The sequence below is a fragment of the Mustela lutreola genome, chromosome 1 (genome assembly GCF_030435805.1).
Source record: "Mustela lutreola isolate mMusLut2 chromosome 1, mMusLut2.pri, whole genome shotgun sequence".
Classification (NCBI taxonomy): domain Eukaryota; kingdom Metazoa; phylum Chordata; class Mammalia; order Carnivora; family Mustelidae; genus Mustela; species Mustela lutreola.
In genome coordinates, this window is record NC_081290.1 from 1,998,185 (window position 1) to 2,013,762 (window position 15,578).

The 15,578-nt window shown below is 40.2% G+C and overlaps 1 protein-coding gene across 5 annotated transcripts in view; it reads left to right on the top strand.

Moving 5' to 3' along the window:
* Positions 1-15,578, top strand: part of PRKG2 (protein kinase cGMP-dependent 2) — a 97,945-nt gene that overhangs the window by 21,602 nt on the left and 60,765 nt on the right. For all 5 annotated transcript variants that reach the window (XM_059154457.1, XM_059154373.1, XM_059154694.1 and 2 more), the window contains exons 3-4: positions 10,816-10,982; positions 15,044-15,157. In XM_059154457.1, coding sequence (XP_059010440.1) covers positions 10,816-10,982; positions 15,044-15,157 — 281 coding nt within the window. The remainder of the gene's footprint in view (positions 1-10,815; positions 10,983-15,043; positions 15,158-15,578) is intronic.

Consider the following 15,578-nt stretch of genomic DNA (forward strand, 5'->3'; position numbering starts at 1 on the left):
GAGTAACGATTTTCTTATTTCTGTTTATTTGTAATATTGCAGAGGAGAGTAAGATATGGAAAACTCCTGCAACAGATGTTAATTTGGTCTCGTTAACTAATCAGCCACTGTTAATTACTTGATAGTAATTGATTGATCGCTGCAGCAGCCCGCGGTGCAGTGCCGCGGGAATCAAGAGGAAACGGACAACTTCGGGCTCCCTCGCCTTTGCTTGTTTACAGCCATAATTCATAGCCTTAAGCATGCATCGTAGTCACCTGCGGAGGATTTAAAAATACTGATCCTTGAGGTTTAACCGCCGGGGGTCTTATTAAATTGGCTTGGGGGGAGCACCCTGGGCACCAGGATTTATACAGCCTCCCCAGAGGCTCATGGTGTGCAGCGACGATTAGGAGCCTGTGTTCTGTAGGTAGGAACACGCTTCCTACCGCCGACTCCAGAGACATTCAGTTCGACGACTGAAGAGGACAATCATTGAGTGTGTCAGGTTAACTCCCTTGTAAATTTTGGTTGTTTTTAACGTTTCATTATTAAACTCTGTTCTTGGATGCTCCTGGGAATAGGCTCCTGGGCACACACTGAAGAGAGACAGAGGTTTTTGCCATGAGCTTGAAGGAGCAGTAAACGTGATTAAATCACGACCGTATTCAATTACATGGCAGTGGAGAGAGCGGGCGGACAGGAGAAAGTCATGCTCGTTTTCTGATTACGCACAGGGTGATCTCATCGTTCTCAGGCTGGTTTCTCCAAATCATAAACTTGTGCCTTTATTAGTTTTCTTTCTTGTTGGTTTATTTGGGAAAAGGAAGTGAAGAGATGCTTCTTTTGCTTCTCACCTGCGGCTTGTTTACGGAATAGCGACACTTCTCATCTCCGTTCCTGCCCCTGTACCCGTAAACTTGGGGAAGGAGTAGGAACGTTCGTAGCCCGTTAGCATTCTTAATCTTTTGAGTTCCTCTGGGCTCCAGGTGCACTTGTAGGATTTGGCTCCTAAGAGGATGAAGAAGGCACGGCCACGCAGTTGGAGATCTCAGTCTCCTTGGGGAAGCTAACATGTTTGCAGTCTTGTGTAGTTTGTATTCTAAGAGGTAGGTGTGCAGAGGAAGGAGGGGGCACAATTTGCTTGGTGGGATCGGGGAGGGCTCCATGGAAAAGATGAATCCAAGCTGGGTTTTGAAGGAGGAACGGCCGGCAGAGAGACAAGGCATCTGGCACATTTGGGGACTTGTAAGCAGCTTAGTGGCCCGTGGGTGCTCTGAGCACCAGGAGGCTGAACAGGCAGCGAGGCTGGATTGTCAAGTTTTACCACCATTGGGAGGGGGGCTCCCTCAATAAAATCAAGGTAGGTCTTAAGTATAGTTTTTAGGGCTGTTTGAGGTTTTTAAGTTGCTGGTAACTTGCCGGCTTCTAAGAATTACAGCTATCCCTTAGGTGGGGATAGCTTCACGTGCAGGGCACTGTTCTTAGAGGTTTAAACCGCGAACTCATTAAATTGTCATAGAAATCCTATGACCTGTGGACTGTGTTTATTGTGTTTATTGTGATTTTACAGCTGAGGAAACTCGAGATTAAGTGACTTGCCCAGGGTTCCACGGTTCATAAGGGGCAGAATTAGGACTCAAACCCTGGCACTGCGGCTCCAGATCCTGTGCCCTTGGCAGTGTGCGTTACAGAATGCTTTCTCTCTCTGTGTGTAACTGAGCTACGACGTGCCGTGCGAGCTGCATGGCCTCAGCCTCTCTGCTCACAAGAAACCCTTGGCAGATAAGAAGGAAAGCAGCAGGCCGTGGCCACTGGCCCCTACTTTGCCCTGAGCTTATGCAAAGAAGGTTGCGGGATATGCTGTTACCCAAGAGAAGCAAACAGTGAGAACACAGGCCTGTAAGGTCAGAACCGGAGAAAAGATGCGGGACCCTAACGTAACAGGAACTGTTGGTGGACTTTGACCGACTAAACTTCCTGAAGCAAATTAAAGGACAGAAATTTATTGCTTCCAAGAATGTTGATTACATAGGCAGAGGATGAGAAAGGATATTATAGGAGGTTCTGGGTGTGAATTCTGAGATCAGCCTGGAGGGAGGAACTTGGAAGTGAGCTGAGTGTCTCGGCAGCGCCTCTCTGTGTATCCCTGGTTTCTAGAACGTTTCCCATTCCACTCTCCTACCCCCCAAAACACATGCTGCTGCCTCCCGCATCGCCAACACTCGACTGTCATTGTCTTACTAACGCGCGGGGTACTCTGAGCAGAAAGGATTCCTGCGCTTTCTTCACAGCCGAGTCTGGGATTCGGAAAGGTCAGTGACGTGTCCGAGGCGGCACCGCAAGCAAGGGGCAGAACAGATTCGAACGAAGGATTTTCTGACAACAAACTCGTTGACACATTTTTTTTTCCACATTTTATTTTTTATTTTTATTTTTTATTTTATTTTTTTTTGTTTTAAAGATTTTATTTATTTGACAGAGAGAGATCACAAGCAGGCAGAGAGGCAGGCAGAGAGAGAGGAGGAAGCAGGCTCCCTGCAGAGGGCCTGATGCGGGGCTCGATCCCAGGACCCTGAGATCATGACCTGAGCCGACGGCAGCGGTTTAACCCACTGAGCCACCCAGGCGCCCCCACATTTTATTCTTTTGATGAACTTTTCACTGAAGTACACAAATCCTAAAGGGAACAAGCCCATGTTACCCCCAGACGGACCGGACAACGGCACATTCCCCATTCCTCAGTCCCCTTTCTCTCCTCTAACCTCTACCGTTATCCACCTCACCGGTAGCCAGGGTCAGTTCGGATTTTCACAGATTACTTTGTGCCTATCTTTGTCTTCTTTGAAGATTTGATTTACTTATTCGAGAGAGCATGCATGGCTGGGGCGAGGGGCAGAGGCAGAGGGAGAAGCAGGCTCCCCCTGAGCAGGAGCCCAACGTGGAGCCTGATCCCAGGACCCCGAGACCATGCCCTGAGTCCAAGGCACATGCTTAATTGAGCGACCCAGCACCCCAGTTTATTTCTGAATTTTATCTTAATGGGTTTATAGACTAGCTTGTTTGTTTTACATAGTGAGAGTCACTTATGTTATTGTGTGTGGCAGTAATAATTATCAATCAATAATAATGACTTATTAATTATCAGCGCTATACAGTGTTGATTGGATGTTGTGCCACAGTTTGTCAACTCTGCTATCGTCAGCATTTGATCGGTTTAGCAGTTTTGAGCAAGGCGGCCACGAACGTTTTTGCTTGTCTCTCTCCCTCTGTATCTGTCTGTATCCGCGTGTGTCTGCACATACGCATCCGTCGCACGCGTGTGAGTTATGGCGGTTCTGTACCCAGGAGAGGAATTGCCGGGGACTGTGTTCTCTCTAAGTTCACATGGGATACAGATTGCCACGTAATCTTCCGAAGTAGCTGAACACACACAGACTCTGTCCAGGAACCTGTTAGCATGAAGTCACTCTGCCTGCTCGGCGCCTTTGGCATTGTCAGTTGGTTTTTGTTTTTGGTCTTGCTTTTCCGCTCTAGCCGTTCTGCTGGGTACATTGCGCTATCTGGCTACGGCTTTGGTTACCTCTTCCTTGATGGTTAACAAGGGTGAGCTGTTTTAGGAATATGTACTTTCCACTGATGTCCGGTTTCCCTACAGCTCGGTGGTACAACTAGTGCCCTACGTGAAGGCTCTTCGTTCGTGGAGGTGGATTTTTGAACTTTCTCCTCTGTTCCAAAGGCCTTCCTGTTCCTTCTTGTGCCATGAGTTTATTCTTTTCATTACTGTGATGTCTAGGGAATGTTGACATCCTTTACTTCAAGTCTCCCAGCTGTGTTACGGCTCTCCTCTCTTGTGATGGCTTTTCTTGGGCCTTTGATGACCAAGAATTTTAGAATCAGCTTGTTAATTTTCGTAAAAGTTTTCAGAATTTTGACTGAGATTTCATCAAACCTGATCTGAGTAGCACGGACATCGTTAAAAGATTTAGTCTTCTCATCCACAGCTATGGTGTATGTTTCCATTTCTTCCATTTCTCTTAAAATTCTGTACTTCTCTCTGTAGAGGTCTTACACGGTTTTGTTAGATATGATCCTGTATATTGGAGGTTTGTTATCTTTTTAAAGTGATGTAATTTAAAATTTTTCATTTTTAATTATTTGATGCTGGGATATAGAAATAAAATTGAATTTGTTTGGGGACCTTGTATCCAGTTGTTGGAATCACTTGTTAATTCTGATAGTTCACCTACACATTCCTTTGAATCTTTTACTTATACAGCGTGTCTTTAGAAAGAAGGATACGTTTATTTCTTCTTATCCTACATTTACATATTTGGTATTTTTTCTTTTTTTCTCTTTGTGTGTGTGTGTGTGTGTGTTTGTGTGTTTCTTTGACTTCTGGTTCAGGGTCAAATTAAAATGTCTCATTTCTGATACCTAGAGGAAGGCTTTCAATATTTTACCATGTGATATAATGCTTTCTGTTTTTGTTTTGTTCTATACATAATCTTTAATCAGATTAATGAAATTCCATTCTACTCTATTCCTAATTTGCTAAGAGCTTTTTTAAAATTTAGAAATAATATACAGGTGTTTACTTTTATCAAATGCTTTTTCTGCATCCAATAAGATTTTACTAATTTTTTTAAAATATTTTTTAAATTTATTTGACAGGCAGAGATCACAGTAGGCAGAGAGGCAGGTAGAGAAAGAGGGGAAGCAGGCTCCCCGCTGAGCAGAGAGCCCGATGCAGGGCTTGATCCCCCCACCCTGGAATCATGACCTGAGCCGAAGGCAGAGGCTTTAACCCACTGAGCCACCCAGGCACCCCTTTACTAATTTATTTTTATCTTTATTTTTTCTACATCGTGAATCACATTAATTTTTCTTTCTTGTGCTGTGAGTTTTATTATCAGCCTATTCTCATACTCTAAAATAAGGTGGTAAGAATTCTTCTTTTTTATTTTCTGAAAAAGATTATGTAAGATTAATGTTATTTTTCCTTCAGTGTCTGAAAAACTTAGTGGTTGGATTTAGAATTCCTTTTGTGAGACCGTTTTTATTTTTGGTTCAATTTTTCTAATTGATAAACACTTTTTTTGCTTCTTCTTTTGTCATACATGGTTTATTATATTTTTCTCAAGGTTTTTCATTTCACTTAATTTTCAGAAGTTGATTATACTATATATCCAATCATTTCTTTTTATATCTGTAATATCTGCAGTGATGGATCCCTTATTTTTAAGATTGATAATTATTCTGTCTGTCTCCTTGCCTTGCTGAGAATTCCTCAGTTTTGTGTCTTTCTAAAGAAACCATTGAGGGCTGTGTTGTTTCTCTTCATTATACTTTTTTTCTATTTTACTATTTTCTGCTTTCATTTTAATGTTTATTTTCTTCTCCCCCCTTTTTTTTTTAGCTCACTCTGCTTTTTTTTCTCTAACATTTATTTGATTTTATCTTCTTCTTTCCTAATAAATCTATTTAATAAGGTAAGTTTCCTTCTTAGCATGACTTATGTACATCTCATAAGTTTTGGTATGTCACACTTTTATCATTTATTTCAAAATACTCTTTGATTTTCTTTATGATTTGATCACTGATCGGTGGGTGATTTAGAAATGTATTACTTGGGGCACCTGGGTGGCTGAGTTGGTTAAACGTCTAACTCTTGTTTCAGCTCAGGTCGTGATCGAGGGTCGTGAGATCAAGCCTTGCATTCTACTCTATGCTGAGTGTGGAACCTGCTTGAGATTCTCTTTCCCTCTCCCTCTGCCCACTACCTTCCCCCGTGTCTCTGCTCAAGCATGCACTCTCTTACAGAAAATAAAATAAAATAAAGAAATATATTGCTCAAAAAATGTGTTGCTCAATTCTCAAACATTTGAGAATTTTTTGATTATTTTTTGTTGCTGATTTCTAGCTTCATTCTGCTATTCAAAGAACATACTCTGTTGCTGAGACGTGCATTAGGGTTCACCATATCATCAATATTCATTAAAGTTTTCATGCATTGAGCAGAGTGTGTATTCTGAATTTGTTGAATGCAATCATTTACTTTATTTTTGGAGAGGAAGCTGGGGAGGGGGAGAGGGAGAGGGAGAGAGAGAATCTAAAGCAGGCTCCATGCCCAGTGCAGAACCTGGTGCCAGGCCTGGTCTCACAGTCCTGAGATCATGACCTGAGCCAAAAGCAAGAGTGGACCCTTAACCAGCTGAGCCACCCAGTGCCCCAAATGTAATCATCTAAGTGAAGTATCAGTGAGGTCAAGAAATTACGTTTCATAGTCACCTGTTTAAAACCGTGTTCTGACTGACTTTTGTTTCTTGTCCTGTTAGTTACTTAAAGGGATGTATTAAAATCTCCCAAAAGAATTGTGGATTAGTTTATTCTTTTATTTTTGCCAATTTTGTTTTTTGTATTGTGATTCTATCTAATTAATTGCATACAGATTTAGAATACCTGTATTTCCTGATCATATCAATATGAAATATCCATCTTTATTTCTAGAAATGTGTTTTTCTAGTTACCTATATCAAGAAACATTTTCTTTGTAATTGGTGTTTATAATATATAAATATCTCTTTCTACTTTCTTACTTCCAGCCTTTCTGTATCCTTATCTTTAAGGAATGCTTCTTATAAGTAACACGCGTTTCATATTTCCCTTTTATTTTATTTTTCAATCTGACAGTCTTTTCTTTAAATTGCAGTGTTTAGTATATGTTATCTTTAATGTAAATATAAATATTTGCTTATTACCATAGTACTATTTGTTTCTTATTTGTTACACTTCTATAGTTTCTTTTTCTTTACTTTCTTGACATTTTCTAGGGTTGATTAGATGCATATTATTTTTCCATTTTTTTTTCTGTTAGCTTTCTAGTTAAATATTGTTTGGCTCATCTTATAAGGGTTACCCTAAAGTATAACATGCTTCCTTAATTTAGTAAATTTCTAATAATAGTTTAGTGCTTTTATCACTTCCTGGACCTTAAATTATGTTTACTGCCATCTCGTACACCCCACGCACAGCTTCACTGTTGTTCTCAAACATTTTAAAATCCTCGAGGTGTTGCTGTTACTTTTGTAAAGATGAGCTTCCTTTGGTCATGGATGCCTTCTTTGTCTGTTGCTGTTTCTTCCTTCTAGCATCTAGTAGTTTCCATCTGGGGTTGTTTCTGTCTGGAGCTCTCCAACATTGTGAGTCTGTTGTCAATGGAATGCCATTTTGAAATGTATTCATTTTGCTTTTACGTTTGAAGGCTATTTTCACTGGGTTAAGATAGTGGAAATAGGCATCGTGAAGCTCTTTGGAGAGCCCATTGTCTTCTGGCTTCTTTTATTTCAGTCAAGGCGTAAGTCACCTAACCCCGTAACTTATTTACTAGTTGTGTGAGGTAATTGTCTCTTCTCCAGTTGCATCCCAGGTTTCCCATTTCTGTTTGGTTTTCATTAATCTGACTATGATGGTCTTAGGTATGGTTTTCTTTGGATAAGATTATTTGAAATTCTGTATCTGATACCTACAATATGTTGACCTGTTAGGTCTCTTTCTATTGTTCTCTTTTTTTTCTCTTGGTCTTCACTCATTTGGTCTTTTCTCTTGGTATGCCTGATGTTTTACCATGTACTCTTTAGGGGAAAGCTCTAGAGAAAATTTGAGTCTCTAAATTTTGTGAATATCCTGGAGAAAACACTTTTCTTTGCTTGTGGCAGGCAGTCAGGCTAGGAACAAATCATTTTAACCAAAATGGGATTTGACACTTTGAAGTTTGTGTTCTGTCTTTTTCCAGAGCTAGCCTCTTTTGGGCTGATTCTTTCTCTTGGTACAGCCTTATGGATGACCCCTCTGAAATCCTGGGTGTTTACCAGGATTCTTCCTTCACGGTGTGCCTTGAACATTAACTTTGGTCTTCCTAGTCCTTTGAGATTGCCAAAACTCTGCTCAGTGCTGGGTACAAATCAACAAATTCCTTGAAGGGAAAAGCAGAGGTGAATATCAAGCTCATATTTTCTTGTCGATAACAGCTTTTCAAGCTGTGGTTATGTTGATAGGTGTCCAGTGCTTTCAAACAAATTTGTAAATATCTACTTTAGCTCTTGGAGTTGTACTGTGTGAGCAGGGACAGTTGTTTTGGTAACAGTTGGTCTATCATTGTTGGAGAAGGAGTAGCCAAGTTCATACTCTTAGTCACTGCTGTATGCTGCCTCTTAGACATTTCAAGAGAAGACCCAGTCCTTTAAGAATTTATAATTTGGGGCACCTGGGTGGCTCATTTGGTTAAGCTGCTGTCTTTGGCTCAGGTCATGATCCAAGGGTCTTGTGATCGAGTCCCACATTGGGCTCCTTACTCAACAGAGAGCCTGCTTCTCCCTCTGCCTGCTGCTCCCCCTGCTTGTGTTTGCTCTCCTCCCCCTCTCAATGTCAAATAAATAAATAAAATCTTTCTAAAAATTAAAAAAAAAAAGAATTTTAATCTTGTTTGGAGAAAAAGTTATAGAGAGAACCCTTTTCTATTGGTAGGATGTTATAATAGGGTTATACCCTCAATTAAGTTAAAAGGATTTGGAAACTCTTTGAGATCATGGGCCATGCTTAGTTAATTTTTACGCCCCAAGTAAATGTTTGATAAAGTTTGTTGAATTGAATAGACATGGATACAATACTCTAGGAGTTTAGAATAGACTTAAAGGATTGTGTGAGCTACACACCTGCACCTGGGCAGGTCGGCTAGATCATAAAGGGAGAATTATAAAGCTTGAGCTGATCGAGGGAAGAAGAAATTAAGTTGGAGGAGAAAACAGAGGCTCAGTCTAACGATAAAGCTGGCAGGCATATGAGGCCATGAGGATACCAGCCTACTGAAGCAAAGGTTTTTTTTTGCAAGTAAATACTGGATGGATGAAGTGGAGTCATGTGGTGTGAAATGGTGAATACCAGATTGTGGGATGTTGCTTTTCTTCTACGGTCAAAAGGGTTTTCAGACTGCTTCCATGGAATGTTCATAGAAGTTAAGCCAAAAGAAGAAATAAATAAAGAAGACTCTGAGGTTTGGAAACATTGGTTTAAGAGATTCGTTTACTGGAAGATTTCTTTGAACTTGGAAAGTATGCATTGTGAATTTCCAAAATTGTTCAACTCAGCACACTTTTGCTCATAAAGGAAGAGCACTTCTTGGAACATATTTTGGGAAATTAGGCTCTGTGGGCATTGATGAAACACTGGCTGGGATGTTAGGAGAGTATTGAAGGCCTGTGAAAGCTGGGGCTGTTTTGGCATTGTTCAGATGCTTGCTCTGAGAAGAACATGTTGTCAATGTATTTTCTCGATATATATCAGCTGAGTGAATTATTGGCTTCAGCAGATGAGGGGAAAATGAGATCAGATGAAGTCAGTTTTTAGCAAGAATAATCTGATAATCAAGTATAGAATCGACTACAGGGAAAGAGGCTAGAAGCTGAAACTCTTTTTAAAAAAGAAGCTATTAACATTGTACAGACCCAAGTTTTTCTCTTGGACCGTGGTGACATCCTTGAAAAGGGAAACTGAAATGAGTCACTGATATTTTTGTAAAGAGACATGACAGGTTTGATGATAGGTTAGTTGCAGGAGGAGGTAAGCTCTCCAGGTACTCAAAGAGTTAGTGTGGCTCCGAGGGTGATGGAGTCACTGGAGAGCAGAAGGAATCTCTCTGTTGTGTCTTCTTTCCATAACCTCATGATCTGACGGGTGGGGCCATCCAGGAAGGAGGCAATCCATGGAATTTTACTTATGTTTGAGAACTTTCTGTCTAGAAAAATATGACAAGTTTTGAAACAGGAAAGCTAGTGGCAGGAGAGAGTTTGAAGGAAAGATACAGAAAAGAAACCCTTATTTTTAGAAATCACACTGAGTTTGACTGAAAGCAAGTGTGTGGTGCAGGGATTCTAACTTAGCCCACGAGGTCGCTTTCCTGCCAGCTCAATAGTTCTATAACTATGGAAAAGTATGTTAATTAAAACTTTTTAAATTTACGGTAAGGAAGTTTGGGTAATTATTTTGAACTACTTCTTTTCCAAAAGAAAACAGAATGTTCAAGGACTATCAACAAGAGGGCCTTGGGTTTGGGAAATGACTAGGTTATGAGATTGGAAATGTATGTTCTGTCTAGTCTAGACATACTGAAGGTCAAAACGTAGGTGAACCCAGCCTGCCACCATCACCCTCTGTTTCTGATCGAACCTAGCAAGTCCCAAAGGGGCTGACTTCTAATAGCTCAGAAGAGGCAATAGTCTTCCGACCCATGGACTTAGATTGAAATCCTAGGGGTATTAAGTTGCTTCTGACTTTTTAGTCCATTTTTACAGAAAGTAGGAACAGTAATTATCTCACAGGAAGATTAAATAAATAAATAAATAACTTCTACTATAGGCATTATGCATGTAAGTGTACATGAGTAAATGCATCCTTTGTTATAGTCTCTTAAACGACCTTCGACCAGCCAGATTTTCTCTCCGTCTAAAAAAATCATTTATCCATTACTATTACTAATATTATTAACTGTGTTAACCTAGAGATCTTGAGAGAGGCTGCATTTGTGATGATGACAGCCAGGAGTGATAAAACTGATATAATGTCAATTACCGAAAACTATTCAAAATATTTTTAAAGGTTTTATATGTGAAGTATGGTAGTTATCAGGGTCTGTGTGGGCGAGGCCAGAAGAAAATTTGTCCCTCCCGGAAAAGTGGTAAGTACCTAGGTGGTAATATTAGAAATCTAAATAAAGTAAATCTAAGCAACAAAACATGGTTTTCATCAATGTCATTTTTCATCTCTTTCCCATTACGCCAGTGAGAAGAAGCTCATTACAGATGCCCTTAATAAAAACCAGTTTCTAAAGAGACTGGATCCTCAGCAGATCAAAGACATGGTGGAGTGCATGTACGGGAGGAACTACCAGCAAGGCAGTTACATTATTAAGCAAGGAGAACCAGGAAACCACATCTTTGTGCTAGCAGGTGGGTTTCACGGGTTTTTCCAGGTATCATACAATAAATACTTTGCCTACTGTCTTATGATTTTTTACAAACATTTATCAAAGTGCAAAACCAGTTGCTCTGTGTATACACAACATCACAGATCTGAGTTCTTGAAATAGTAACAAGGTCGATCTAATCATTCTGGTGATGGTGATGTTTACTGAATGCTTTTTCTATGTCAGGCCGCTGTTGAGCGTTACTAGAGGGATCTCCTGTCACCGTCCCACCAACTCTGTTAGGCACGTGCTGTTATCTCCGTATTCCGAACGTGGACTCGGAGCAGAGAAGTTCAGTGACTTCAGAAACGCCACGGAGCTCCCTCGTGGTGGAGGTGGAGTGCAGACGTAGGCAGTCTGGCTTGAGCCGGTACCCTCAGTCACAGTGCCACTTACTCGGCTACAAAAAGGCGCTTCTATTCAAAATATTGCTGCTTATGTGGACAGTTTTAGCTTGTTGCAGCAGGATAAGGAAAACAGTGTTTTTTGTGGTTCTGTGAAGTACTTTGGTTATATATGAATGACTTTAAAAGATAATTTAGGTACATGTAAGTGCACATGACTCAAATGGAATGCCTGAAGATTAACACTGGTGTTTTAAGAACCATTTAAATTGTTTTCTACATATATCCTATAGGAACATGTTTACATGCTGGATAGATTTTAAAAATCAGATAAGCAAAGGATTTCTTAAATGCATATCAAATGCATGCCTTATATTGTACTTAAAGTTATTTTAGATACAAAAGCAAGACATGATCTGAACAGGGTATACGCGTATTGAACACCTTATCAAATTCTGAATCACCCACTTTTTGAGTTTTAGGGAGGAAGTTAAAGCAGCTTAACCAAATGGAGTGTAAACTGAGTTTTTCTGTGGCCTTTTATTTTCTACTGCTAGTTCCTGGCAATCTAAGAATACTTTTATGATCCTTGTTTCCTTAGGGCCTTAGGGATGGGGCAGAAGTTGCCTATCCAAACTAGTTAATAAGCATGTAATATTCTAGTTATAACCGTATGAAAGATTGTTTTCATATACTTTGATTCTTCAGACACTCTAGTTCCATAAATATTGGTGTTTATTTGCTGTAAACATCTTTGTAGACACCCTTAAAATTATACAGTGATTCTCAAGTAATTATTCTACCCAGGAAGTGAAATATGGTCTGAATTTAGCTAGCCTCCAAGTTTTTAGGGACAGAGATCCAGAGCAATCTCCCCCTCTTTCAGCTTTTCCCTTGGCCATTTCACTTCTACGTTAGCAACACCAGAAATTCTGACAAGAAGAGATAGATCATTAACTCAGCAAATTTTCATGGAACATACTAGGAAAGGATGAGAAGCTCATGTCAGCCCATCAGGTTCCTTGCCAGTGACTCCAGTGAAAGGCGAGAGCAGAGAAGAGTTAGGCCAGAAACTGGTTTCAACACAGTCATAGATACCAGGGCTAGAGCACACAGAACAATGAAAATTGGGCCGTTTCTTATTTGAATTGATTACAGTATTATCTCAGGACTGACTTGCCTGATGTCAGTGAGCAAATTAATTCAAAATCTCCCCTTTATAACATACAGCATGAATAGTCCATAGTAAAAGCATATTTGGCTTAAACTTTTGATATTCCATATAATTCTTCAGTATTGCTCAAGTACCATGAGTCATCATCAATTAAAAAAAAAAACTTGAAATGCATGACAATCCATGATATCAACTCAACGGTACCACTAAGTGCTTTCAATGGAGTAGAATTTAGTTGTAATGAGAAATTATTAAATTTTGTATCATGTCTGTAAGATTTGGAGCCCAAACAGAGTGTATTTTTTACTACAATTTAAGTTCTATCAGAGCAAGTATCTTCTGGGTTTTGTCCACACTGTCTCGAAGGCTGTTGGACCAACTCCTGGTCCAACACAGGTACTCAAATCCGATTTGGTGAATGGCTGGCTGGAGAGAGGTGACCCAGAGCGGCTTGGTGGTGAACTAGGAGAAGGAAAGAGTAATTCTCCAAGGGAAAGAGAACGACCCCACCATCTTTCTTCCTTTAAGAATGTAGGTCTTTCTAGCACATGACTGTCTGTTAGGCAAGGTTATCTTCACACTTGTTCAAAGGGAAAGGAGAGAATCACCAGGCAAAGGAATTGTGAGGAGTTTGCTGTCTTCCCCTTGCCTCGGCTGTTGCCCAGATCAAGATTAGTGTCAGACCCTGTCTCATGTTTATATGACAAAACTTTTTTTAAGAGCTATTTTAGGTTTGCAACAAATTTGAGAGGGAGATACAGAGATTTTCCGCCCTCCTCTCTCCCCACACATGCATAGCTTACACCATTATCGACATCGCTGACCAGAATGGTCCTTTTTTTTTTTTTAACCAAGGATGAACCTATATTGATACATCATCAGAATCATCTTAGGGTTTGCTCTTGGTGTTGCGCCTTCTGTGGATTTAGGCAAATGTCTAGTGACATGGAACCTAACATTATAATTCCATGCAGAGCATTTCTCACTGCCCTAAAAATTCTCTGCTCTCCACCTGTTCATCTCAGCCAACGCCATGCCTGGCCACCACTAACCTCTCTATTTTTCTCCATCATTTCCCTTTTCCAGAATATCATATTGCTGGAATCATGACTGTGTAGCCCTTTCGGATTCACTTCTTTCACGTAGTCATGTACACTTAAGTTTCCTCCTGGTCTTTTCCTGGCTTGATAGCTCCTTTCATTTTAAGCACTGAGTAATATCCCATTGTCGGGATGGACCACAGTTTGTTCATCCGTTGAAGGACATCTCGGCCATTTCTCAGTGCTGGCAGTTACAAATAAAGCTGCTATAAACATCCACGTTCAGGTCTTTACATGGACCTGAGTTTTGAACTCCTTTGGGTGAATACTAAAGAGGGCACCTGCTGCATTGTACGGCAAACTCTTATGTTTAATATCGTAAGGCATTACCACACTGTCTTCCAGAGTGACTGTCCCACGTTGTGTCTCCATCAGCAGTGGAGGAGCATGCCTCTTGCTCCACATCTGCACTAACATTTGGTGTCCTCAGTGTTCCAGATTTTTGTCATTCTACCGGGTGTGTGGTAGCATTTTACTGTTGTTTTAATTTGCATTTCTCTGATGACATAGGATGTGGAACATCATTTCATATGTTGATTTGCCATCTGTATCTCTTCCTTTGAGAATGTCTGTTAAACTCTTTGGCCCATTTTCAAATGAGACTGCTTGTTTTCTTTTTGTTGAGTTGTAAGAACTCTTTGTATATTTTGCAAAACATTCTTTTATCAGATGTGTCTTTTGCAAAAATATTTTCTCCCAGTCTGTGGCTTGTCTTCTAATTCCCCTGATGCTGTTTTTCTCAAGCATTTTTCTTATCAACTTCCATTTATTAATTCATTTCAATGATTGAGGGGAAGACCACAGTGGACGCAAGGTGACGTTACTTGCCCAGGGTCACACAGCCGATGATCGGTCAGTGCTGGACGGTCAGACTCCAGGGCCGGTGCACTGCTCAGGGAGGACAAGCTAGTCCTTCTGTTATTGCAAGCAGCTCCGCTGTGTTTTCAAGACATACAGACATACAGGGATTGTTGTGTTTCTTGCACAAGAGAAATAGTTTTATGTGCCACGTTTTCATGGGGTAGAAAGTATTTCAAATACAACAGTTGCCATCCACTGCTTCAGAGAAAGAACTTTGTAACAATGACACTAATACAGCATTTAGTATGTGTTAGCCTTTATTCTAAGTTCCCCACCTCTATTACCGTATTTAATTCTCACAACCACCGTGTGAAGTCAATACTAGTTCTAGTACTCCCATTACCGGCAAAAAACCTGAGACAAAGTAGATAACTCTTTCTTTCAGGGTGATCAGCTAACATGGCCAAGTTGCTATCAGTCTACACTCTCCACCACAATATTGTAACGAGAATCATAAGATATCTTGCTGGTGTGCTTTGTGTACTTTCAGATGGTCTTACTTCTGCAATTATGGAATCCAGATGGGTTTTGATCATTTGTGTTTTTCTTTAATTCTGACTGACAGAGGGCCGACTAGAGGTGTTCCAAGGGGAGAAATTTCTATCATCCATCCCTATGTGGACCACGTTTGGGGAACTAGCCATTTTATACAACTGTACAAGAACTGCCTCCGTGAAAGGTAATGGGATAAAATGTTGTATTTTTGAATCATTACCCAATGCTTATGACAATCTGAGTCACTATGGCCTGCTGAGTATTTTTGTCTTTCATGGTGCCTCACGTGCTCTTATTAATAGAAATGAGTGCTTACAGGATTTATATTGAAAGCCCTCATCTAAACAATTCAAATTAAGAGAACCTTTACATCAGGTGCCTGCATATAAAATATGAAAATAGCTTCATATTATTGAATTATTCCAATATTTGCTTTAATTGCCACTTCACTTTTTTTTTTTAACTGTGTAAACATCTGCCTTTGGTTCATCCAGAATATTTGCCTTTCATTCTCCGTGATGTTCTGATCATATTATAAACCAGAAAAATTAATGAAACTAAGGAAAATATATAAATATCAAAAGGGATGAGAATTAATTGGTGAG